Source organism: Heterocephalus glaber, unplaced genomic scaffold (assembly GCF_053883595.1).
Source record: "Heterocephalus glaber isolate CG9 unplaced genomic scaffold, H.glaber_assembly_v1.0 deba00001773, whole genome shotgun sequence".
NCBI classification, from domain to species: Eukaryota; Metazoa; Chordata; class Mammalia; order Rodentia; family Bathyergidae; genus Heterocephalus; species Heterocephalus glaber.
The window spans coordinates 2,756,091-2,780,020 of NW_028258463.1; the positions used below are offsets into that span (position 1 = coordinate 2,756,091).

A 23,930-nucleotide genomic window follows, 5' to 3' on the forward strand; every position below is an offset into this window, starting at 1 on the left:
CAATGTTGGTCACTCCTCTCAGCAATGTGAGAACACAAGATGTCAGACTGCTCCAGGTGAAGGAGAATGCCACCAGAAACTGAATCAGTCAGGACCTTGATCCTGGATCAAGAAATGTGAGAAATAAATCTCTTGTTGTTTGAGGAAACTAGTCTAGGTATTTTGCTATGGTAGTTCAAGGTGACCACACGTGGTAATAGTAATCTATTACTAAGATCTATTAATGTCCTGATTTTTGATGCCTGTATTGTGATTATGATGGGGAGAATGTCCTCAAAGGGTGCCAAAAATTTTAAAATTCAAGAATGTAAGTGAGGTATATATAGGAAATTTGTGTATTACTTCTGCAACCTTTATGCAAATTTTAAATTATTTAAAGAAAAAAATTGGCCATTAAATTACATGATGTTCTACCCACTACATTCTCAATATAAGTGAAAAATACCGAAATATATCAATTATCATCTAGAAGTATTTCATAAACATGAATTGTCATTTTATATTATGATTGTATGATACACATTTTCCTTTATTAAGGAGAAAGCTACAAAGTCCAATGCCCCTGTATTGCTACTGACATTATAGTACCTAATGAAGGAATAGTTTTATTTTGCAATTACAAAAAAATAATAAAAAACTAGAAAGTCAAAACAAAGATACTATTACTGACGTATTTATCCTGCTACCTAAAGGTGCATGGAAAAGGTGCCTGGAGAAAAAAAGTGGTCAGAGGAAATGTACTGTTGGCTTCACAATATGAATAAACACAGTATGACTTACACAATGTGAATAACACAATATGAATAAATCCAGAGTAAAATGGAGTCAGAAATACTTGAATTTTAATGCCTCTGTCATTTGGTGGCCCTGTGACCACAAGTTAATCAATTACTTGCTCAAAGTGACTATCATCACTAACTGGACTACTACACTTACCTCCTACATGTTCTGCTTCCATTCTTGCCTCCCGCCATGACTTAATCCATTCTCACCAAATAACCAATATCCTTTTTCACTGTAAATGGAATCAGATCATATCACTCCTGTGCTTTAAATACTCTCTGTAGCTTCCCTTGGACATGGCTTCAAAGGGTTTGTATTCTCAATCCTCTGTTCTGACCCCATTTCCTTTTGCTGTTCACTCTGCTCACTATTCTGGAAACACAGTGGCCTCCTTTTTGTTCTATAATCACATCTAGCTCTTTCCTGGTTCTGGGCTTTTGTATAACCTGGAATTGTCACTGCATATGTAGGTCCTTATCATGGTTCAGAATTAGGCTCAAATGTCACCTCTTTAATAGGACCTTACTTGTACCTTTTCAGAAAGACCTAACTTTACTATTGCTCCTCATCAATCTCGATTACTTAATGCCATTCCACTGTTTTCACTGCACTGACTGTTTTTTGAAATTCCCTTAGTTAAATGTCTGTTACTTGATTATCTCCTTAAGTCAGTAGAAAGTGAGTTCCACAAGAGAAGGGATCTTGTCTGACTTGTTTTGTGCAATAGCCCCAGTACATTGAAAGTGTCTGGCCCACACTGAGGGCAATAAACAAATACATATTGAAGGACAGTTTCTCAGGAAACTTCACTTTTCCTCATCTACAAAGTGGGGATAATTAGACTGTTTTAGCTGTTAGAAGAAATAAAGCCTTTTTCTAAATTCTTACTATGGCTCAGGCACTGTGAAAATCACTTTACATACATACTCTCACTAATATTATGATTGTAGTTTTATAAATAAGGCCACGAGGTTAAATAACTGGTTTAAGGCCAGGGCCATGGTGAGGCAGAAGGCAGAAATGTCTATCCTCAGAACCTGAGCTCTTATACTGATAGAGTTTCTAGAATTTTTACAGGAAATAACACTGGAGATAAAATATGAAACATTATCTCTCCCAACCTGTTAAATGTATGATACACCGAGTTCTTGTTCTCTAGAAATCAAAGAATGAGTCCTAGGAACAATGGAGGTTAAGAGTAGGAAGATATTTATTGATAGGAAAGCTCCTGAGGGGCAGAAGGGGTCCCGAGTGGGTAGACCAGGGACCCGACCTTACTGAGAGGAGTTTTATAGGGTGAAACCCATGTGGGTTCAACGGGGGCCGCAGCCATGAACATCCAATAAGGTTACAGTATAATCACTTAGGTAACAGCGGTCCAACCAGGAACGAATCACGTAACAAGGGTGGATGGAAAGAACAAGGATTCTGCTAGGAAGTAGTGGGTCCAGAGGTCTCTGGTCACCCACCAGGGTGGTTGATGTCTATCTAGACTTCATTAGGCCCAGTGTTTGTTCTTTGACGAAGTATGTAGGTCTGGTCATCTTGTCTTTATCTTGAGGCCTGGTTTTCAGCCGCTGTGTTTCCGGTCGCCAATGTGGTATGTTTCACCTTTGTCCTGACCCTCTGGAGGACCTAGCCCTATCTGACGGTCTGTAATATTTCTATCTAACTCATCTGTCTATAATAGAAGGATTCTTTCTTCTATTTCTGCAAAATCGGCTGTCACCTACCCCCCTCCCTAGTCTTTGTACTCTGGGACAGCTGGGGGGAAAAAAACATAAAACCCTAAAGGACGTTCCTACCTCCTTCAATTCCTATGCGACCCTCAAAGCCTGGTCACCGTCTTCTGAACAAACTTCAGTCTGCCATGTCTCTCCAGATGTGATTTTCATTGGACAAAGGGTACGGGGGCGTCAGAGCAATGGAAGCTCTGGGTCTGAGAAAGTCCAGATGCCAAGTGTCGGAGAGGGAGGGCTGCGGTTATCACAGAAGGGCTTCAGGACAGAGGCGACCCCTGAGCAAATACTGGGGAGGGCGACCGGCCAGGGAACTCGACACAGAAGTCCCGCGGGAGATCTGCCTGTGGGGCCGCTAGGTCCCAGACAAAAGGAGGATGCGGGGTACAATCCCAAGCGATGATACGCTTGCAGGGTGAGGAGCGAGCCGCGTTTTCCTCAAGTACAAGAGGCAGTAGAGGGAAGCAAACTGATGGAATAGCCAAAAAGCAAAACGCGAACTTACCCGCACTCTGGCAACCCGGCCTCCGTAGCCCGATTCGAAGAGCCGCCACTTGAGGAGTGTGGTAGCCAAGGCAGCAGCAAGCTCAACGCAGATAACGCGAGACTAACAGGGCCTCGCGAGATCTGACCTCTCGTCCCTGACAGGGGGGCGTTCGGTCCCGGGGTTATGGGAAGGCTCTGGTGTCCGGAATGGAGATGCCTCGCTTTCGGGGGCTGGCGTTGGAGCCACCCTGGATCCTTGACCAGGGTTGCGGAGCGGACAGAGCCGTTTCTTCGCCCGGGATGGAGGGGGACGCGAGTTGCTGAGAGGGGACTGAGGCGGCTCGGGACGTGGAAGCGCCCGAGCCTGGCCCGCGGTCCGAGCGGGGAGACACAGTGGCGGCCGAAGAGCACTAACCCTTTCACGCGCGCGCAGGAGGAGGACTGGCGGCGGCGGAACAAGACGGTCCTCACCTACGTGGCCGCGGCCGCGGTGGGCATGCTGGGGGCCTCCTACGCCGCCGTGCCCCTCTATCGGCTCTACTGCCAGGTAGGGGAGGCGCGGTCAGGAGGGGCACAGTGCTGGATCCTATTGGAAGGTGTGTCTCCGGTTATCCGCCAAAGGAAGCGGGTTCAAACTGTGACTTCCCCAAGGTCACCAGGGAAGCGAGTGGAAAGGCTGCAGGTGGATTCCTAGGCCCCATAGTGATCGAGTTTGCACCACGTTGCAGAGTGAAATTCTCCGATCTGAGCTACACCTCACCAAGATCTGTGGCTGTACTAACACATTCATTCTGCGAGCCACATATGGTTTATGTGGTAAACTTAACCCTGGAAATGAGAGCTCTGTACTACTACTTGTGCTACTGGGGTTAGCCTTTGGGAGGGTCTTTTCACCTGAGGCATGAATTAGGCTGTTCCTGTTAATAGTATAACTATTATGTACTTACCTTGGGCTCCCTTTTAGATCACAACTTGTAGTGCAGTGGTTCTGAGTGTGGTTCCCAGACCAGCGTCATCAACATGACCTGGTAATCTGTTAATTAAAAAGGATTCAGATTCTTGGGACCAGCTCTAGAATTACTGGATCAGAAACCCTGGAGGGCGGGAACCAACAATTTGTATTTCAGTACTCCAGCTGATTAAGAGGCGGACTGGTGTTTAGAAACACTGGCAAAGTCTAGCTTCCCCTACTTTATGGATTTCTCCTTTGTTCTTTACTAGTTGTATGCGGCTTTGGTTGGGCACTGGATCACCTGTGAAGCTTTATGCCCAGGAGTCACCTATCCAAGAAATTCTTATTAAAAAGTCTGGGACAGGGACCAGGAATTGCAATTTAATAGTAAAGTCACAAGTGAAAGCTAAACTTTGTGTTCATTCATTGAGTGTTGAAGGTAATGATTCCTAAATATTGTTCCACATTGGAGTCACCTAGCGAGCTTTCAAAAATCCTTATGCCCAGCTGGGCACAGTGGCACATGCCTGTACTCCCAGCAGTGAGAGAGGCTGAGGCAGGAGGATGTAAGTTCAAGGCCCACCTGGGCAGCTTATCCAGACCCTATCTCAAAATTTAAAGTGAAAAGGGCTGAGGATATAGATGTAGCTCAATGTGAAGGCTCTGGACTCAATCCCCAGTACCCCCCCGCCCCCCCAAAAAAGGTCCTGATGCCCAGTTTATAGGCCTTACCATGTAAATCCCAATGTTGAGTAAGGGAGCCAGCCATCAGTAATTTTCAAAGATTTCTCAATGTGCAGCCAACCTAGGAAATCACTAGTTTTTCCATGACTGGTATTTATAGCAGGGATTGACTGCTCTTTCCTGCCACCACAGTGAATGCCTGGCTTATTTCCCCTATCTTTTTTTTTCCCCCCAGTACCTGGGATCTAACTCAGGACTTTGCACTTGTGAAGCAGGTGCAGTGCCATTGAGCTAAATCCCTGACCCTCCCCTATCTTTATAGAGACCAACTTACTTTTCTTTTGGATGGTGAAGCAGCAGAAGTCAAAGGGGCTTTTAAGTCTCCTAGTGTCAGTATTTTTGTGAAACGTGCAATAACTTGATTTCAAGAGGATGAGTGTGAAATATGAGTTTTTCTCATTTGAGGCCAGACAGGACCAGGTATAAACTCCAAAGGTACTAGTTGGTTAGATCATAAGTAGAACTGAATCCAAATCAAGTGTAGATCCTACTCAAACCACCATGGGCTGGGAATGATTCTTTCCCCCAGGGAACATGACACGATGTGATGTTTGAGGACAGTTTTGGTTGACACAGCCTAGGGAAACCGAGGCATAGGGTGCTACAGGCATCTGATGGGTAGAGAGTAGGGATGCTGCTAAATATCCAATACTGCATAGGTCACCCACACCCTCCTAACAAAGAATTATCCAAGCTCAAATATCAGTCTTGTTGAGGTTGAGAAACTTTGCTCCAAACTATAAATGGCAAAATTGTGTGTTTCCATACTGCAATTGTAGGGCAGAAAGTTAAGAAAAAGAATGTAACTTGTAATCCTAAAAATCAAATAGGATGCTTTAACAGTGGTATTTCCAAAAGAACATGTCTGTTATTTCTGTAATCACAGAATTTTAGAACCAGAAATACAGAATTATTTAAACCACTTCATGCGGAGACTTCATATTATTAGCATGTAAAATGTAACCCAAAGAAAGTAAGATTTATTCAGTGGTCAGAGCCCTTTTCTCTTTATTTGTTGTTAATTTTAATTTCTTGAATCACTTAACTTAGAAATCTGAAGATCAGTGTTCAAAAAACTGTATTAAGGAATCTTGAGGGAGGGACAGCTACAAATTTTGTTAATCAAATGACTCAAATTCTTTACAAAAAGGAATTACCTCTCAAACATTATAGCCTTCTTAGGTAAAGGTATACATACCTACCTACCTGTTAAACAAGGATGAAGACTTGTTCTCTGCATCTTCTAGGGTTATACTGTGATTCAGTAATGTTGCATGGCAGTTGAGTGAAGCAAAGCGACTTGTGCAACAAGCAAGACAGTAACACTGTATTTTATTGGGAGTTTTCCCCTCGACTCAAATTCTTTTTATTCCCCCTTATAGCATAATAACAGGTAAATTATCTGGAAACAAACTCTGGCAACCTCCAGCATCAGAGAATGGTTTTATAAGGACTTTTAAAAAAGGATCTAATGATAAGGAAATAATCAGCGATGAATATGAGCATGAAGTGTCAGGGACAATTATTCTGATCGGTTGACTGTGACAGGTAGTGGCTAAAGGAGTCAAGTGCTCCCATTAACTGGTGATACTATAAAAGTTGCATTATGTAAAAAAGTAAAGAACATAAAACATAAAAATATTCACCTATGTGGGAAAATATGATGCTTCAGAAAAGCAGAATATAGAAGTGAAACTACAAACTAATTTGGATTATAAAAGCTATGATATGGCAGAGGACCAGAAAGGAACATGGAAAAGTGGATACATTTAAGTATTTTCATTGAAGTGATCAGGTCATGAGTAAATTTTTTGTTTTGTTTTGTTGGTGGTATTGGGGATTGAACCCAGGACCTTTGCACTGAGCTACATCTCAGCCCTTTTTATTTTTTTTTTGAGAAAGGGTCTCCTCATGTCTCTAAGTTTCTTCCTTTTGTTTTTCATTTTCAGAAAGGGTCTTATTAAGTCTATAAGTGGCCTAGGCTGGGCTCAAACTTGCAATGCTCCTGGCTCAGCCTCGAAGAATGCTGGGATTACAAGCATGTACCATCACACGCTTTTAATGAGTAATAGTCAATTATAAGATACTAGCAATAAAAAGAGATGTGTTTAATAAAAAGCTATGCTTGAAATTCTGCATTCTATTTTCAGTGATAAACTTCATCAAGACTCTGTTTCTCCTGAATGACTAATTTTTAGCTCATTTTAACTGAGGAATTGCTGAAAAGTAGGAATCACTTTAACAAATACAGGCTCTTTACACCCTAAAAGTGGGCAAATCGTTGACAGTTATAGGAAATAGTGATAGTATGTAAAACTGGCTCTAATTGGATCATTTTTAAAATGTTGTTATCCACTAAACAGATCAGTGGCTGAAAGTATTTTGACATATTTAGTATCTTTTTTCTAGACTACTGGACTTGGAGGATCAGCAGTAGCAGGTCATGGATCGGACCAGATTGAAAACATGGTGCCTGTTAAAGATCGGATCATTAAGGTCACCTTCAATGCAGATGTCCACGCCAGTCTCCAGTGGAACTTTAGACCTCAGCAAACAGAAATATATGTGAGTGACTAAAGCAGCCATTGGAAGATTACTTGTTTTAGTGCAAAAAATGTTTTGTCACAAACTTTTTCCACTCATTGAAACTTAATTTCAAAATATAGATTCCATGAATAATTTTATCTCATGAATCTTATGATTATTCATGAATCGGTTAGTGTTTTGAAATGACTACTTTTGATAGTGCCCTGATGTTACAATATACTTTAACCTAACGTAAAAGATTATGTGCCTTAACTTTTAAGTTACTTAATAGTAAATGTCAGTTTGAAACAATGAAAAAGATTGTCTATTTTTACTATGGCTTCCCGGAATTCTCAGGTATAGATGATACATGAAAAATGTGAAAATCACTGAAGAGAAGGGAAGGAAATGGGAATAAAAGAGGAATTAAAATATATTATGTACAGGTACAAATCCCCTATGTTGAATATGATCATTATATCTAAAATGTTCCAATAAAATTAACTTTAAAAATACAGCAAAAAATAGATTATAACAAAAGTGTTCCTGCCTCCTCAAAAAGAGAAAAAAAAAACCTGGAAGACTTTTAAGTAATAAATACTTACCTAGTATTAGTAGATGTCACATTATAATCCAGGACGACCTAATCTGTAATTTTTTTTGGTACTGGGTTCAAACTTAGGACCTCATGCTTGCCAGGCAGGTGCTGTGCCGCTGAGTTACATCCCCAGCCCTAATCTGTAATTTTGACTCACTGCAATCCTGGGAGGATTTTAAACTGAAATACTCTCATTAACTGAGGATTAGCTGAGAAGTCTTTATTTAAACCCTTACTGAAAAGCCCGTGTAAATTATAGTACTTGTCCAGTTTAGTAAACATGACTGAATCTTTAATGATTAATTTTATGAATTTTGCTTATTCTAATTACCTGGTAGTATATAATATTAACAGTGAATTAGTATAAGTAACAATATTCTTTGGGAATTTTTTTTAAGCCTTGTTATTATTTTCCAACCATTAACAATTTTTGGTTAAGTAAAGACTGCTCAGTTAGGTTTACTCTGGTTATAAATTTGATTTACTATGATCAAGGTAAGTTTTATATTAGTATTCTGTTTAAAAAAAAGAGTCAATCATAGCTATGCGTAGCAGCACACACCTGTAATCCCAGCACTCTGGGAGGCTAAGACAGGATTGCCCTAGCCTAGGGAGTTTAGCAACTTGGTGAGACCCTTTGTCAAAAAAAAGACAGAAAGGAAAAAAAAGGTCAATCATGACATTTAGATTAAAGTGCCATAAAGTAGTTAGGCTTGGGCTATGATATGCTTGGCTTGTCCTTAGACACATTTTAAATAACATGCAAATTATTGCTTGAGGACCTCAGATATGCAAGAGGATAACCTATAAGTATGTATAACAGAACACTGGTTCTTCATTAACATGCAAATAAAATTTGAAACTCAGGTTTGGGTAATATTCACAATTTATTTTGTTGAACTTTGTATTAGTTTAGATTGTATGTTACAGTCTGATGAACAGGAAAAGAAATATGGCTGTAGTTTAGTAGGGAAAAAAAAGTGAGCTGTTTGAGATTTAAAGTACTGATAATGGGTATATGTTTAAAACAGGTGGTACCAGGAGAGACTGCACTGGCATTTTATAAAGCTAAGAATCCTACTGACAAACCAATAATTGGAATTTCTACATATAATGTTGTACCATTTGAAGCTGGACAGTATTTTAATAAAATACAGGTAAACACAATAAAACACATAAGCATTATGTGCCACAAACTTTGACTAAAATAAATAAAATGAAAATGGGGGAAGGGGATCTAGAAATGGAGGGAGGGAGTAGAAAGTAGAGGAAAGGGAAAAAAAGAATAAAGATATGTTAAGTACATGTAATTACTCCCTAAGATGAATGTAAACATTATGTACTGCTAACATGTACTAATAAAAAATGAAAATAAAAAACAGGTAAATCGAATGTTAGCTATTTAGTATGAAACTTACTAGAATGTTTTAGTACATACTTATAATTTCTGCAAATTCATTTCTTCTAAATGTCAAGCCACTTTTATCTTCATTGTTTATGTTTGCTATGTAGACACTGCGACCCAAGCCAAATGAATTTCTGCTTTTAAGATTAGAACTGATTTTCAATCCTTAAAGTAAAACTCAGTCTGAGATGAAAATGTGGTGTTATTCTATCACAGAATTTAACCTCAAGAAATGAGTTACTTCTTTGTTACAGGTAACAGAAATGTATTAAACAAGTACCTCTCTATGACTTTTAGTGCTTCTGTTTTGAAGAACAAAGACTTAATCCCCAAGAAGAAGTAGATATGCCAGTGTTTTTCTACATCGACCCTGAATTTGCAGAAGATCCAAGAATGGTGAATGTTGACCTTATCACTCTTTCTTATACTTTTTTTGAAGCAAAGGAAGGACACAAGCTGCCAGTTCCAGGTTATAACTGAAGTAGCATCCAAATCCCGCCTCCGATTTGTGATTTTTGAAAAATCATGTATCTTGTGGAGAAATATTCTACAGGATGAATTGCAACCTTCTATGTTAAATGGTTATCCAGTGAATTTACCTCATTCAAAATTGAGAGAACAGATTCAGCTTTTATCATAAGAAACCCGTAAGCCTCTGTAAAGTATGTGATTGTTCAGTAACACACTTAAGAGTTTGATGGTTCAAAATAAAACAAAGCTGGCGGAAACTGAAAGTGAAGGAGGAATCACTAAGCCCTAATGACTTGCTCAAAGATTACAAACTTATTTCAAATTTGATATTGTTTTCCTTTGAGGTCTAAGGCTATTGTCCATTCAAAATACTGAGTATTATAATTACATTGAAATTGCTTTATCATGAAATTGAAATAAAATGCAAGAAGTACATCTACTAGGCTGCTAGCATTTACCATCATAGTTCCAATTGACTGAATGTGAAAATCTAAGGATAGGATCATGACGGTTTACTGATATAGAAGTAAAAATTCTTCTGGGAACAAAATTCTGTAAAAAACAATTTATTAAATTATTTTAATAGTAATTTATTTGTCATTGTAATTTATGTAAGTGAATGCACAGTTTATTCAAAATGTTTACCAGTAGTCTTTGTTCCAAATAGAAATATTAATTATAGTAAAAAGGAAAACATTTAGCATTATAAAGAATCATATTTAAAGGCCATGTGATGCAAAGTCTAGTGATGTTTAGGGCACTTGAAATATAAACTACAATCATCAAGTCTGTAACAATTCTAAACCAAAGTATTATTTATAAAGAAGTGAAAATTGACTTTTACATTCAATTTTAGTTAAATGAAGGCACTCAGTATTCTTCCTGAATAACACATTTAGTTTCTCACATTTCCTGCTTACATCTTCATCTACTTTTATCACAGCTATGTGATGATTTCTTTTCTAAAAGCAGGAAGGCCTGTACATCATAAGATACTGTGATTAAACTGGTTGGCCTAAGTACTAAGCCAGTTTTCTTCTGTTCAAGTTTTAAGTCAGTATTTGTTACACCCATGTTCTACTGAAGTAAATCTTGAGTGTTGTCAGGAATCATAAATGTTACCCTGAACTGTTACACTTCTGTTTAAACCTCATGATGGCAGAGGGAGGTGGTCAGCTGTGGCTTTCACATGTTGGTAGGTCTTGTCTTTCAGGCCTCAAAGCTGGACAGGGATTACTCTTTAGGAAGCTGGCAATCCTGTGCTGCTAGTGAACTGATCATCACTTTCTCCTAAAATAAAAAGAAGAAATTGGCCAATCTCCACCTGTTCTCCTGCACTCCTTAATAATTCTTCTTTGTCTTTCTCTACTCAGGGGCTAGAAAGTGGTTGTCAGGTGGACAAAAGATGGGAATGTGCTTTTTCTTCCATGGAGGAGGGTATGAAGTGAATAAATAAAATGAATAGGTCAGTGGTGGCCAGGTGTCCATTAGTAAATAAACGGGATGACCAGTGCAAAACAAATGTGAAAAACTCAGACTTCTTTAGAGGACTAACAGTTAATAGGTTCTATTGGTACTATTCAACAAGTATTAATTTCATATTAAAGCCAAATGTCTAATTTCCATAATAAGGACTTTTTCTATTTGTCTTGTTTGTATTAATATTTCTATACTATAAACCAACTTGTGCATTACCAAGCTTCATTATTTCTAGCTAATAAAGAAAATATTTTATTAGTTCACAATAATTCATGACAGTGTGAGTGATTCTGTGTAACAGTCTCACTAATCTGAGTGTCGATTCAGATGTCCCTTAAGAACTATAAATACTGAGTACAAGAAGTGATAATTACACTGAAATTATATGGGCTGTGGAGTATAACTTGTATAAGTTGAAGCTTTTACCTCAACAGTCACTGTTACTTTGAGCTCCTTTGAGGAGATGAACATCAATTTCTTCATAAATAGCTCTAAAAGAAACAAAGGGTTATGTATCAGTTTCGAAGTTCTGGGATGCTTTGTAATTGCCAGCACCATAAAGAAAACTAGGGTTGTATGGGGAGGTCAGGTGGCATCATTGAACACAAAGGTCTTTGTCTTGAAGCTTGGATTCTAGCTTTCTTAAATTGTATTACGGTTCCCATGCCATATACCTTTCAAGAAAGATTCATTTACTTTTGATTTAAAGGGAAAATGTAGCTCAAATTTTGGACTCTTGGCTTCTTGCTTAAAAAATGATTCAGCTTGTTTTCAAAACATTTTTTTAAAATATTACCATTCTGGCATATTTAACCTCTGACTACAGTCTAGTCTCCTGAGCAACCTTTAGACTAACTGTCATCCTTGCATCTTTGATAACATACATTTTTTCTATAATATCCTTCAGTTCTTTATACTCGTATATATCTTACATAGGTCTGCAGATAGAAAATAGGTATACCTAACATGACATTCATATACTTGTACACAAAGCATGGCTGAAAACTCATAAAAATTAGAGCACTATGAAAGTGTAGTCACCAACTTCGAAGGCCTCAGCATCATGTGCAGTTTACTGTGTGTCTCTAGTTCTGTCTCTCGTTCTCTATGAAATGATTACAACTTTCCCTCTCAAGCCACTGATCTCTCTCAGAAAAAAACTCTTACTAAATTAAGCATCCTAAATGTGAAAACCATCTCATTTTACCATCATCAAATCTTCAAGTCTGTTTTCCTCTGTATTGTTCTATGCTTCCGCTGCCCTATCTACTGAGTTCTTAAACACTTCTTTAACCATTCCCTCTTCCTGAATCTTCAGCCTCTACCTCTTAACTACATCCTGGCCTTCAGCTTTCATACATGCTCTCGTATGTCTCATTTTGTGTGACAACAGTACATTCCTTCATCCTATGTCTACTTGGAGTAATCACATCAATGCTCTAGTTGCCAGAGTGCTTCCTATTATCCATGTTTAAATTCTAGTAAGTTACATCTGTATTTACTGCCTCTATTTTGGTTCTTTTTTTTTTTTTTTTTTTAGTACCAGGGATTGAATTTAGGACCTTGTGCTTGCCAGGCAGGCTTTGTGCCACTGATCTACATCCCTGACCCTCGGTTCCTTTTTAGCGAACTGAAATTTGGCTTCTGTCCCCATCAATTCACCAAAATGACTTTTACTAAAATCATCAGTGATTTCCATGTTACTTAATCCATTATCTATGTTAAATTCTCAACCCACTTGTCCTCTCTCAGCAGTGTTCATCACAATTATGCATTCACTTCTTCTAAATTAGTTTCCACATCTGGTATGACATTCCCTGTTAACTTTCTTTGGTCTTGGTTTTGGCATTTCCAGTTCTTTGAATCTCCCAAAACTTTCTTCTGGGTCTCTGTACAAGGTGTTTCCTCAGTCTCCCATACTCTTGATCCCAAACGTGTCACTTGACCATAAATGTTGCATCACCCTTTCTCTAATCCCCACTTGAATTAGTTCTGTTATATACTCTCAAGTCACTATATTCTTTTATGCCATTACCACAAATTATAAATATGTATTTGCCTGCCAATTTGGTTAATTTTTTTCTTTCTTTTTCTTTTTTTTTTTTTTTTTTTGAGACATGGTCTCAGGCTGTCCTTGAACTTCCCAGGTAGCCCAGGCTGACCTAAAGGCAATCCTCCTGCCTCTGTCTCCCAAAGTGCTGGGATTCTAGGTATGTGCCACCATGCCCAGCTCAATTTGCTTACTTTCTGTCTTCACACTATTATTTAATTTCTGTGATGACAGGGAGTATAATATGTCTCTTGTCCAGCATTATGAGTTAGGCAACAATCATAGTATTCAATAAGTGAATTGTGTGTGTGTGTTTGTGTGTTCATACATATATGCTCTACTGAAGCAAAACTCTTAACCTGGAGTTCATGGACAGTAAGTTTTCTGAAAACACCAGAACTTTTCTATACGTTTCTGTGCTTTTCTTCAGAAGCTTCCCAGATTTCATGAGACTTTCAAAAAGAAAAACAGTGATAAGAGTTCCAAAGCTTCACTTCTCCACTGTCTCTACTGCTGCTCCACTGTCACTCTCAGCACCTGTGATATGACCATATCTACTTAGAGCTATCTTTTAATTAATCTGAATATAATAACTTTCCCCTTATCTATCGGGATACAGACCCATAAAAACATTAAGTTCTACAAAGCATACTTGTTTAGTACCACTTTCTTTAGCCACTGATATATTCAGTGATATATCTACTTTTATCAAGCAGAGGGATCTAGGAAGTTTTGTTATCCTAAGTTAGGAAAAATACCTAATAGACTCAAGTCTATTAACATTCATAAATTATTCCAAAACTGATGACTACGTTGAGGGTTTAAACTAAAACATCAAATGCCCGCACATGCCAGGCAATGGACAGATGAAGGATCTGGTGGACCTAGTGTGCTGCAGAGGACTCCTGGGATACAGGAGACAGCTACTACTCACCCCAGCCACTGCTGGCATGGAAAAAGCCAGGTCTGCTGTGGCCAGAGCATACAAAAGATGGAGAAGTCCAGACTTTTTATTTTTAAATATACCAGCTTTTATAACTGTTGGCAACTGTTAGATTATACATGTTAAATTCTACAGAGGGAAACCAAAACACATCTTTGAACAAGATACAGCCTGCAGGCTGCCAGTTTCTAACTTGCTTTAATCATCTAACAATCTGAAGGTTAAGCTCCAGCCACTCAAAGTATATTAAGGCATTAACGAGCCTGCTATGTCATATATACTTGACTGATAAGAAATCATAAAATAATGATACTTTAAGGATTTCAGGTTAAAAAGCAATTTCTACACTAATGCTTCACTAGTCCACTTTACACTGTTGGTGGTGAAACTAAAAAATTCTTATGCATGTTATCTTTTGATTTAGTTCTCAAAGGACAGTTAAAATCCTATCCTAGCATTGTGCCATTATTTCAGCAATCAGTGAACAGTGCTCTTCTCAAGCTAAAGAGAACCTGATTTTTCTGCCAATACATCTATAAAGAATCCATTAATATACACACTGGTTCCAGTTATTTTTTAATGTGCAATCCTAGCATTTTTATTTTTTCAGTTGTAGGCCAAGAGCAGTACAACCATTAAGAGCCCAGCCACCATAAAGCTTCATGAATCATTTGCAATAAGACCATCAATTTCTGCTGAGACCTACAAAAAGTTAAATGTATAGCCAAGTCCTGGAAGCTCTTCTATCAAAGGTAACCAAGATACAAATTAATAATTTTGTAAATGACTTACTCTGTAGTGGCAGCAGGAGCTAAGGGGTCAAACTCCATTACCTCGTAGTAATTGGGTGGCTGGAGATCATTCTTTGTCATCACTTTAGGTGAAAACAAACCATAAACACATGCTTATCAAGGTGTATACACAAGACTTTCTTATTTTTAATGTAACAATATTTAATTTGGATTTCAAACACAAGAGTCCAAGAAATACAACCAAAACAAGCAGACTGGTGCTCCGATGCTTCTCCCAACTTCAACAAATCCACAAGTAACAAAAAACTGTCCAAACTTCAACTAAAGGCCTATTTACCTTAGTGTTTCTTACTGTAAATACAGTATTTCAGTTCAAAACTGGCTTTTTTATAATGTTAATCACAGTAGTATCATCCTTGAATACTTGGTGTAGGTTGAAAATGCAAATGGGCTCCTCTAACTTCTATTTTTGATTATTAATCTCTGGCACTTGCATATATTCTCCTCTTTCCTTACCGGATGCACGTAATAAGGTCTTGTGTACCTGGCTGATTGTTAGGCGGGGATGGCGGCCCATGGTTCGATGGTGTGGCTGTGACGTTCTGCAGACTAACTGGCTGAAGTAACACTGAACTCGAGTTCTGTGGCAACTGAAGAAAGCATAACACATGTTCAAGCATACACTGCTTTAGCCGTTCTTTAAAATTACATTTCTAGGCTTCCATGTGGCACTGTTCCAAGAACTATATACACTCAACTGGATATGAGCTAGTAATTTTAAACTATTACTTTAAACTATTCAAACTTTAACCTTAAAAACTAAGGTAATAACTTCTTATAAGATTTACTACTTCTTTGCCAAGTTTTTATTTTTTGCTGTTCAAGGTATTCACATTCTGCCTCACATTCACATGCTCATTGTACTCTATTTTCCATATAAAATACTCACACATATCACTATACACACACACACACACACACACGCACACACATATATTAATTTTTTTGTTGTTGGTTTTTTTCTTTTGGTACCAGGGATCGAACTCGGGTCCTTGCACTTGTGAGGCAGGTGGCATATATTAATTTTTTAGAATAAGTAAAATTGTATGGCTTGATCCAGATTCTCTGTTGTTTCACTCAGAATGTGAATGCCTCAAACAGGAAAAAAAAAAACCTTAAATCTACAGAAAGGTGCACAGCGATACTATTAAGTCAGGACTAATAAAGATTAAACTCGTAGTGAGAAGTGTTTATTGTAATTTCCTCACTTGTTCCACAAATTTCTTCTGGACAGTTACTAACTGCAAGGCAGTATTAATAAAGCAATAAATAAAACAGACCAAGTCCCTGCCCTCATGCAGCAAAAACTAACCAACATAAATCATTTTCAGATGGTATGTGCTACAGTAAACAAAAGCAAGAAAATAGGGAGAAGAGTCTAAGCTGAGCTTCTGCTCTGATGGGTGGTGATCAAGAAATGTCTTCCCCTTAGGACATTTAAACGGAGTCCCCCCGACTGAAATGAGCCCTGTGATTAACAAAGACAACCCAAGATCACAGGCTCTGGAGTGGTAAGAGCAGTGTGGTTGGAGCAGAGTGAGCAGAGGTGAGAGTGAGGCTGAAGAGGTGGTAAGCAGTCAGACCAGCATTTCAAGCTTTCACAGAGCAAAATAGGAAGGAAGAAGATCATAGGTGGGTTTTGAGCAGACCAGTGACGCGGCTTTTCTTGTTAAGGAGATTACTCTGGTTCTCAAGAGTAGACTGTGAGGTGGGGTGGGTGTAGGAGGAACGGTGGGAGGCAAAGGGTGAATCAGGGCAACCTTAAGAGGTGAGTGCAGTGGCCACTATGGTGGCTTGGACTGGGATGCTGAAGGGGAGCTGGTGAGAAGTGGCTGGCAGCACAGAGAATTTGAAGGTAAATGGAGGTCGAGCACTAGTCCCCGAGGTTTTCCACCTGAGCAACTGAAAGAGCAGACAGAGTGCCCTTGTATTCAGGCGGGAAGTCTGTGGGAAGGGCGGGCTGACAGCAAAGACTGGGAAGTAATCAAGAGGTGAGACTTAAGTGGGACGTGGGAGTGTGAGTTCTGAGTTTAGGGAAAAGATGTGAGCTGGGAACATGGACTTGGAGGGTATATGAAGGCTTATTTCAAAACGTGAGACCCCAAAACCATGGATGAATGAATGCAGAGGAAAGGTAAGCCCTGAGGTTTCCAACACTCAAAGGTCAGGGAAGAAGAAAAGGCCAACAAAAGAAATGGAAGTGAGGCAAGAGAAGAAGTAAAAGTGAGTGATGTCTGAAAGCCATGTGTGCAAAGAGGCGGAAATCATCAGTTTTGTCACATGCTGCTGGTAAATCAGCTAAGATGAAGACTGAGTATTACAGGGTTCTTCCCCCACCTCCCCTTTTCTCCTCCCACTCCTCCCTCCCTCCGTTCCTTTTTGTGTGTGGTGCTGGGGTTTGAACCCAGGACCTTATGCATGCTAAACACATGCTCTAGTCCTGAGCGGACCTCCCTTCTAGCCCAGGCATTAAGGTCTTTAACCATCTTTTAATATTTGTGAAACAACCTGTCTCTCTTAAGACAAAAAAGGAGACAAAACCCCTACCAAGGGCAGTAGCAACACAGTATAAAGAAATGCTGACCAGAACATGAGAATTTATGACCAGGAAGAGTTCTTTTTGGTCAAGATAATCTGCTATGTGCACTGCCAGGAGAGGGTTTAGTTACTTACATTAGCATACATCTGACTTGAAGCGAGGTTTTGGCTGGTCCTTTGGGAAAACCTAGGATAGTGTGATAACACAGCATGATTACCCTACAGTGAGAACACAAATGCAAAATGTAAGATGATTTTCCTGGTCTAAAATCAAAACCTATAACACACCTTCAGACTGTGCAAGGGCAGTAACTTTACTATAACCATGGCCATCTAGTTTCAGTGTCCTCTAGGTCATGATACCCAGGTATCAAAGAAAGCAAAGACAAAGCACCCTGGTGGGACAGGGTGGTCCTAAGACTAAGGAATGTGTACAGTACAGTAATAAGCACTTTCATTTTCATAGAGTGAGCACCACGAGGAATCCTAATGCTCAGAGACTGTGTTAATCCTACTTTATCCTCTTCAATCTGTCTTCACATCCCAAACCACAGTAGTCCCTAGGTGGCTGTGGGACAGCAACGACAACAGTAATCTGCAGATTAAGACTCGGAAGAATCTTCCTCACCAGTTGGTGGAGCTATGACCACAAGAGAATGGGAAGAAGCCTTGTTGTTATTCTGTTAGGTCTTGCCATTTGATCACCGACATCAGCACAGTCTAAGAAATGCATGGTGTAACAGGGTAACTAAAGTTTTAGTTTGTGACTGGAGAATTGAGAAGGGAGCCCTAAAAAACCAGACAGTACCAGAGGAATCACAAAAATTGAAGAAGCCAGGAAAAAATCTCATAAGTTGTTTATGAAATCCTAGGCTTAACCTGTTATGTCTATGAATTGGATCTCAACTGAGAAGCCAAAAATGCAGAGCACTGAACACATTATCTGCTATCTAGACCTCAGATTATCTACTGGGTGGCACATTGTGGGACAGATTTGACTAACACCGCTTAAGCTTTGAAAATTGTGCTGACACCGAACCACAACCCACTGAAGCAGGCTAAAACTGTGGCATTAATCTAACCAACCTGTTAGCCCATTACAATCAAAATAACATTCAGGACAAGATTTAACTACAGCTAAACATCTCATAATAAAACACTAGAAATGCCCATGATATAACCTGAAATTACTAGCCATAAGCGGAATGAGAAAAATTTCAACTTGCATTAAGAAGACAATTAACAGATATGGATGTCAAGAGCATACGGGTGTTAGAATTGTAGAAGCAATGGGGAACACTTCTGAAGAAAAAAAAAAAAAAGAAAAGAAAAAGAAAACAAAAATGGAACATCTCACCATAGAAACAGAATGCGATATATAAAGAACCAAATGGAAATTCTAAAATTGAAAAAGTAATTGAAATTAGGAATACAAAACCTTCTAGAATGAGATCAATGGAAAAATGGAGAAGACAGAGGCAACAGTGGGCTTGAACTGCACAGATATCGAAATTATCCATTCTGAACAAAAGGGAAAAAAGGGCTGGGGATGTAGCTCAGTGGTGCTGCACCTGCTTGGCAAGCGCAGGATCCTAAGTTCGATCCCTGGTACTGGAAGGGGTGGGGAGTTTTTTAAAAGGCAATTGACAGAACCCCAAATACCTGAGAGGAATAAACACCTGAGGTTAAAACAAAAGAGTCCCTGAAAGACAGTAATAGTGTGCAATGCCAAAAAAAAAAAAAAAAAAAAAAAAAAAAAAAAATATATATATATATATATATATATATATATATATATATATATGAAGAAAAACAGGCTAAAGTCTTCACAAGACCGATGAAACATATAAACCCACAGATTCAAGAAGGCAGATTCTTCATATGCCTAGTAATTTTGGATTATATCTTGGGCATTTCAAGTGTGCGGTTGGATTAAATGGTAAACCCCCCAAAATATGTCCAAGTCACAATTCCCAGGACCTCTGAGTATTACTTTATTTGATAAAAAAAAGGGGGTCTCTTGCAGATATAGTTAAGTTTACAGGCTATCATCCCATATTATCTGGTTGGGCTCTAAATCCAATGATGAGTGATCTTCAAAGAGAAAGGCAGAGGGAGACCTGCAATACACAAGGGAGAGAGCTCGATGAAGGCAGAGGCAGAAAGTGGGGTGATGTATGAACAGGCCAATGAGCCCAAGGAATGCCAAGTCACCAGAATCTGGAAGAGCCTGAGCAGATTCTCCCCTACAAGTGGAGAAGGAACCGAGTTTCAGACTTCTTGTCTCCAGGACTATGAGATAATAAATATTTGTGGTTTTCAACTGCCCAGTTAGTGGGAATTTCTTATGGTAGCCCTAGGAAACTAATGTACTCAGCCAAGCCCAAACAAACCAAAAGAAGTCATGCTCGGATATCGCAAACTGCTCAAAATTAGAAAAGAAAAGAAAAATTAAAGCAGCCAGAAAACACAACACATTATCTATAAAGAAATGTCCACTGAAGTCTATGTAGAGTTCTCCATTTAGGCCAGAAGAGTGGAGCCACCTTTAAAATCTGCTAAAAGAAAAGAGCTGCAAACTTAGAATTCTGTATTCACTGAAACCACTCTTCAGGAACAAAGATGAAACGACATTCTCACATAAAAGTAAAAACAAGAGACCCTGCTGCTGATAAGCCTGTTCAAAACTGACTGCTAAAAGAACTGCAAAGAGAAAGTAAATTTTATCAGAAAGAGCAATGGGAATGGTAAATGTTGTGTAAGAGACCATTCTCCTCTTGAGTTCTTTAAAATATACTTGCAGGTTTCAAGCAAAAATTATAACATGGTCATGTGGTATTTTTTCCAATATATAGAGATGTAACATAAAGGATAACAAATATAAAGAGATGAAATCTAACTGATGATAAGGTTTCTGGATTTCACTTCAAGTGGCTAAACACTAAGTAGACTAAAAAATTAAGTACATTATAATCACCAAAGTTCTCCTATACATGTACATATATATTATAAAGATACAGTCAAAATCACAGCAGATAAATTAAAATGGAATTATAAAAACACTGCAATAATCCAAAAGAAGACTAAAATGTGGAAATAGAAAAAAGATAGGAAACAAATTAAAAAATGGTAGACCTACGTCCAACATAAAATTACATTAAATGTAAAAGATCTAAACACATCAACTAAAAGCCAGAAATTATGAGAATACAAAAAAATGTGGCCCAACTATGTACTAACTACAAGAAGCTACAATTTTTGACACAGTTAAGAAAAAAGAAGGGAAAAGATATGTTGAGAATGTTAATCAAAAGAAAGCTAGAGTTTATACATATTTTAGAATCAAAGGGCAAGGAAATGGTAGGAAACGAAGAAGGAAATTATATGATAATGGTTAATTTACCAACAGAACATAATATTCCTGAATGCATATGCACTTGATTCCAGAGCTTCAAAATACATGAAGCAAACAATCTGACACAATCTCTTTTAGAACAATTACACACTCTATGATTCTATTTAGATAGCATTCTTGATGACAAACTATATTGATAGGAACAGATTGGATGTTGCCAGGGATTGAGAGATCGGGCAAGAGGGTGTGACTATAAAAAATAGCATGAGAAAGTTTAAGGGGTTCATGGTGGGGGGTAGATTGACTTCTATGTCCTGACTTCAGTGAGTTACATGATTTCTTTATATATGTTAAAATTCCTAGAACTGTATACCAAACTTAAAAAAACCCACAAGGTCCATTTTACTATATGGGAATTCTTAAAATAAAATCCAAGTAAAAACAAAAAATGGAGATACTAAAATCAGCACCCTCAGGAGGGTGAGACAGGAGGATTTCAAGTTTGAGGCCAGTCTGGGCTACATAGAGATCCAGTCTCAAAATCTCAACAAGAAAAATCTCAAAAAATGTCAGATCCATTTGAATTTGAATCCTGTTCCAGTACTAGCTGAGCAACCACTGGCAAGTTCAACTTCCTCTGCCTGGGTTTCCTCGATGGTCAAGTGAGAGGGGATGGTGGTCCTATTTCATGTCTTACTGGAAACATTAGTGTTAAGCAAGCATTTCTTCTCGGTCTGTTACCTGATGGGAAGTGGGTGTATAACCTGTGACTTTATCCCATTATCATAAGGATCTTTCCTGTTATGGATAATTTTAAAACTCACTTGTTCCGGGACGGTGAAAAAATTAAACTGCAAACACAAGAGGAAGAGACAAATCTCAAGACCATATAACATTTTAATGGCTGATTCTGCCTCTTATGTTTGGTCTTAGGCATATGCTTTGGCTCAGATACATGCCCCAGTCAACTTTAGAGCTTCAGTTTCTGACAGTGTAAAAAGAACTTTTTTTTTTAAGCCACGTATGGTGGCACACGCTGTGGAATCATCCCAGCATGCTGGGAGACTGAGGTAGGAGAATCCCAAGTTCAAGCCCAGCCTGGGCAAGTTAGTGACTTAGTGAGAGCCTGTCTCAAAAATTTTAAAAAATTTCAAAGGGCTGGCTGGGGATATAGCTCATTTCAAAGGTCCTGAGTTCAATGCCCAGTACTGAACAAAAGAAAAATCTAATTATAGTTTCATTTATCTATACATTTCTATAAATGTATCTAAGAAGATAGTCCAGAAAACAAAAATCTTACAGATTCTAAAGATTATCTTTCATCATAGTGAAATTCAGGAACCATTATAACTATTTTAATATCTGCATCTTGGGGTAGAGGTTTATAACAGGGTTCCTTATGATTGAAAAACCACTGCTCTGTAATATTCCTGGGATGCTTATTAAAACTAAAGATTCCTGCTACTGAATCAGAATTTCTAGGGGCTAGCAATTTCATATTTTAACAGTCACTCAAGTGATGTTTTTGCACAGCAAAGTATGAAATCTACTGGACTAAAGATTAAAATAAACAACTATTAGGGAAGGAGGGTAGGAACAGGGCATGGAAAAAAGAATTAAGATGTGTTATGTACATGTACCAACTCCTTACGAGGAATGTTATCATTATGTAGTACAAACATGCACTAGTAAAAGTTAAAGTTAAAATAAAACAAACTCCTATTAACTAGCTTATTTTCTTACTGTTTTATGGAGAAATTTGTCATAATGCAGTGTTTATCTGTATTACTCATTCTTTCTCATAGTATCCAACTAGATTAGCAGGATAACCAAATCTATTATTTTAGACATTTATCAGGCAACTACCTGCACTGCTTGGAGTCAAGACAGGTAGCCATCCTAAGGTACTGACCCAATTTCATGGTCTAGAAAATAGCTATTGACACTCCGTCTTTTCCCAGCATATGAATCTTTCCTTTCTCCTCTTGTTCTCTTACCTCGTTTGTTCTTTTGTTTGGGGGGTATTTTTGCTTTGCTTTTTTGAATTCCCAGTGTAATTCTTATGTCTTATTCTGAGCCCTATGACCCATTCTCTTTTAAATATAAAAAAGTAATTCAGTGATTGGATATGTAAGTGTTTAATAAAACACTAGGCAACTTTTTAGAAGATCTGTATTGACTGCTATAGAAACACTGTCAATATATGTTAAATGAAAGACAAAAGCAAAATTTAGAACAATGTATTAATAGGCCACATTTTATTTGATAAAGGAGAAAAAATCAGATTCACAATTACCTAAAGACACTTTGAAAGGATAAATAAGAACCTAACAAAGTGATTGCCCAGATGCAAACAGTGTGACATTAGGGGAAGGGGGCGGGGAATGAAGCAGATAAGATGAAGAAGTCTCTTTGCACATTTTTTTGTATTCATTTGATATGTGACTCAGAACTGTATTGTGCCATATATATATATATATGGAACAGAGGCTTTGTCATAAGGCAAACTCCAATTGTTTTTCGTTCTATTTATTCTCTCCTGCCTCTCTCTAAACTTAAATCACTGTTCTTTTTAGTTTCTTCTGCAACCTTCCTATTTTTATTTATGCAGAGGCACATATTAATATATATGCTTTTTTCTCATTTTCTTACACACATGTATTATCATATACAGACACTAATTTGTATCATTTTCCCCCACATAACAATATATTGGTGATTGTCTCTCACACAGCCTATTTCTTTCCCTGACCTGTACAGTAACATATTACATTGATGTTTATTTAACCAGTCCCAAATCAGTGGATATTGGAGTCATTTACATTTATTTGCTATTGCCTAAAATGTTGTAAAGAATAAGCTTATACATATCTGATTTTGCATGAATGCAGTGTAATTCTTAGAAATAAGGCTGCAGGTACAAAGGTAAACATATTTATAATTTTAATAGATGCTATCACTTGCACTTATGAGAGTGGCATGGTGTTGTGATAGTGTTGTATCTCTTTCCATAGCCAACAAAGTTTGCTATCAAACATTTGGACTTTGC

General features: G+C 38.2%; 3 protein-coding genes across 25 annotated transcripts in view; 1 reads left to right on the plus strand and 2 right to left on the minus strand.

Moving 5' to 3' along the window:
* The window catches only part of Stxbp4 (syntaxin binding protein 4), a 241,391-nt gene extending 238,237 nt beyond the window's left edge, over positions 1–3,154 (minus strand). For 10 of the 15 annotated variants that reach the window (XR_015447830.1, XR_015447829.1, XM_087202594.1 and 7 more), the window contains exons 1-2: positions 3,028–3,117; positions 937–1,015 (exon numbers count right to left, since the gene is read on the minus strand). The gene's annotated coding sequence lies outside the window, so the exon portion shown is untranslated. The other 5 variants (XM_021239929.2, XM_021239934.2, XM_087202591.1 and 2 more) reach the window with 4 other exon arrangements.
* Positions 3,155–3,192: 38 nt separating this feature from the next.
* Positions 3,193–10,293, plus strand: Cox11 (cytochrome c oxidase copper chaperone COX11). 3 transcript variants are annotated; one of them, XM_021239943.2, is made up of 4 exons: positions 3,193–3,555; positions 7,114–7,269; positions 8,860–8,985; positions 9,488–10,293. In XM_021239943.2, exons 1-4 carry the CDS (start codon positions 3,193–3,195, stop codon positions 9,503–9,505), a joined length of 663 nt encoding a protein of 220 aa, XP_021095602.1. In that variant the 3' UTR covers positions 9,506–10,293. The 3 variants fall into 3 exon arrangements, with proteins under 3 accessions (XP_021095602.1, XP_004859825.1, XP_004859826.1); XM_004859768.3 differs by having other exon boundaries at positions 9,531–10,293; XM_004859769.3 differs by lacking the exon at positions 8,860–8,985 and having other exon boundaries at positions 9,531–10,293.
* Positions 10,255–23,930, minus strand: part of Tom1l1 (target of myb1 like 1 membrane trafficking protein) — a 42,639-nt gene continuing 28,963 nt past the window's right edge. For 5 of the 7 annotated variants that reach the window (XM_004859770.4, XM_021239939.2, XM_087202599.1 and 2 more), the window contains 5 exons: positions 17,662–17,713; positions 15,473–15,578; positions 14,969–15,050; positions 11,610–11,674; positions 10,255–10,994 (listed from right to left, as the gene is read on the minus strand). In XM_004859770.4, the coding sequence (XP_004859827.1) occupies positions 11,611–11,674; positions 14,969–15,050; positions 15,473–15,578; positions 17,662–17,713 (304 nt within the window). In that variant the 3' untranslated portion in view covers positions 10,255–10,994; position 11,610. Of the gene's footprint in view, positions 10,995–11,609; positions 11,675–14,968; positions 15,051–15,472; positions 15,579–17,661; positions 17,746–23,930 lie in introns of all 7 variants that reach the window. The other 2 variants (XR_002387591.2, XR_002387592.2) reach the window with 2 other exon arrangements.

Excerpts from the sequence above, each read along its gene's own strand:
- Cox11 (XM_004859768.3), top strand. The coding sequence starts at position 3,193 with ATGGGAAGGCTCTGGTGTCCGGAATGGAGATGCCTCGCTTTCGGGGGC. Across the intron at positions 7,270-8,859 it reads CTCAGCAAACAGAAATATAT|GTGGTACCAGGAGAGACTGC; the intron begins GTGAGTGACTAA and ends TGTTTAAAACAG. Across the intron at positions 8,986-9,530 it reads AGTATTTTAATAAAATACAG|TGCTTCTGTTTTGAAGAACA; the intron begins GTAAACACAATA and ends TATGACTTTTAG.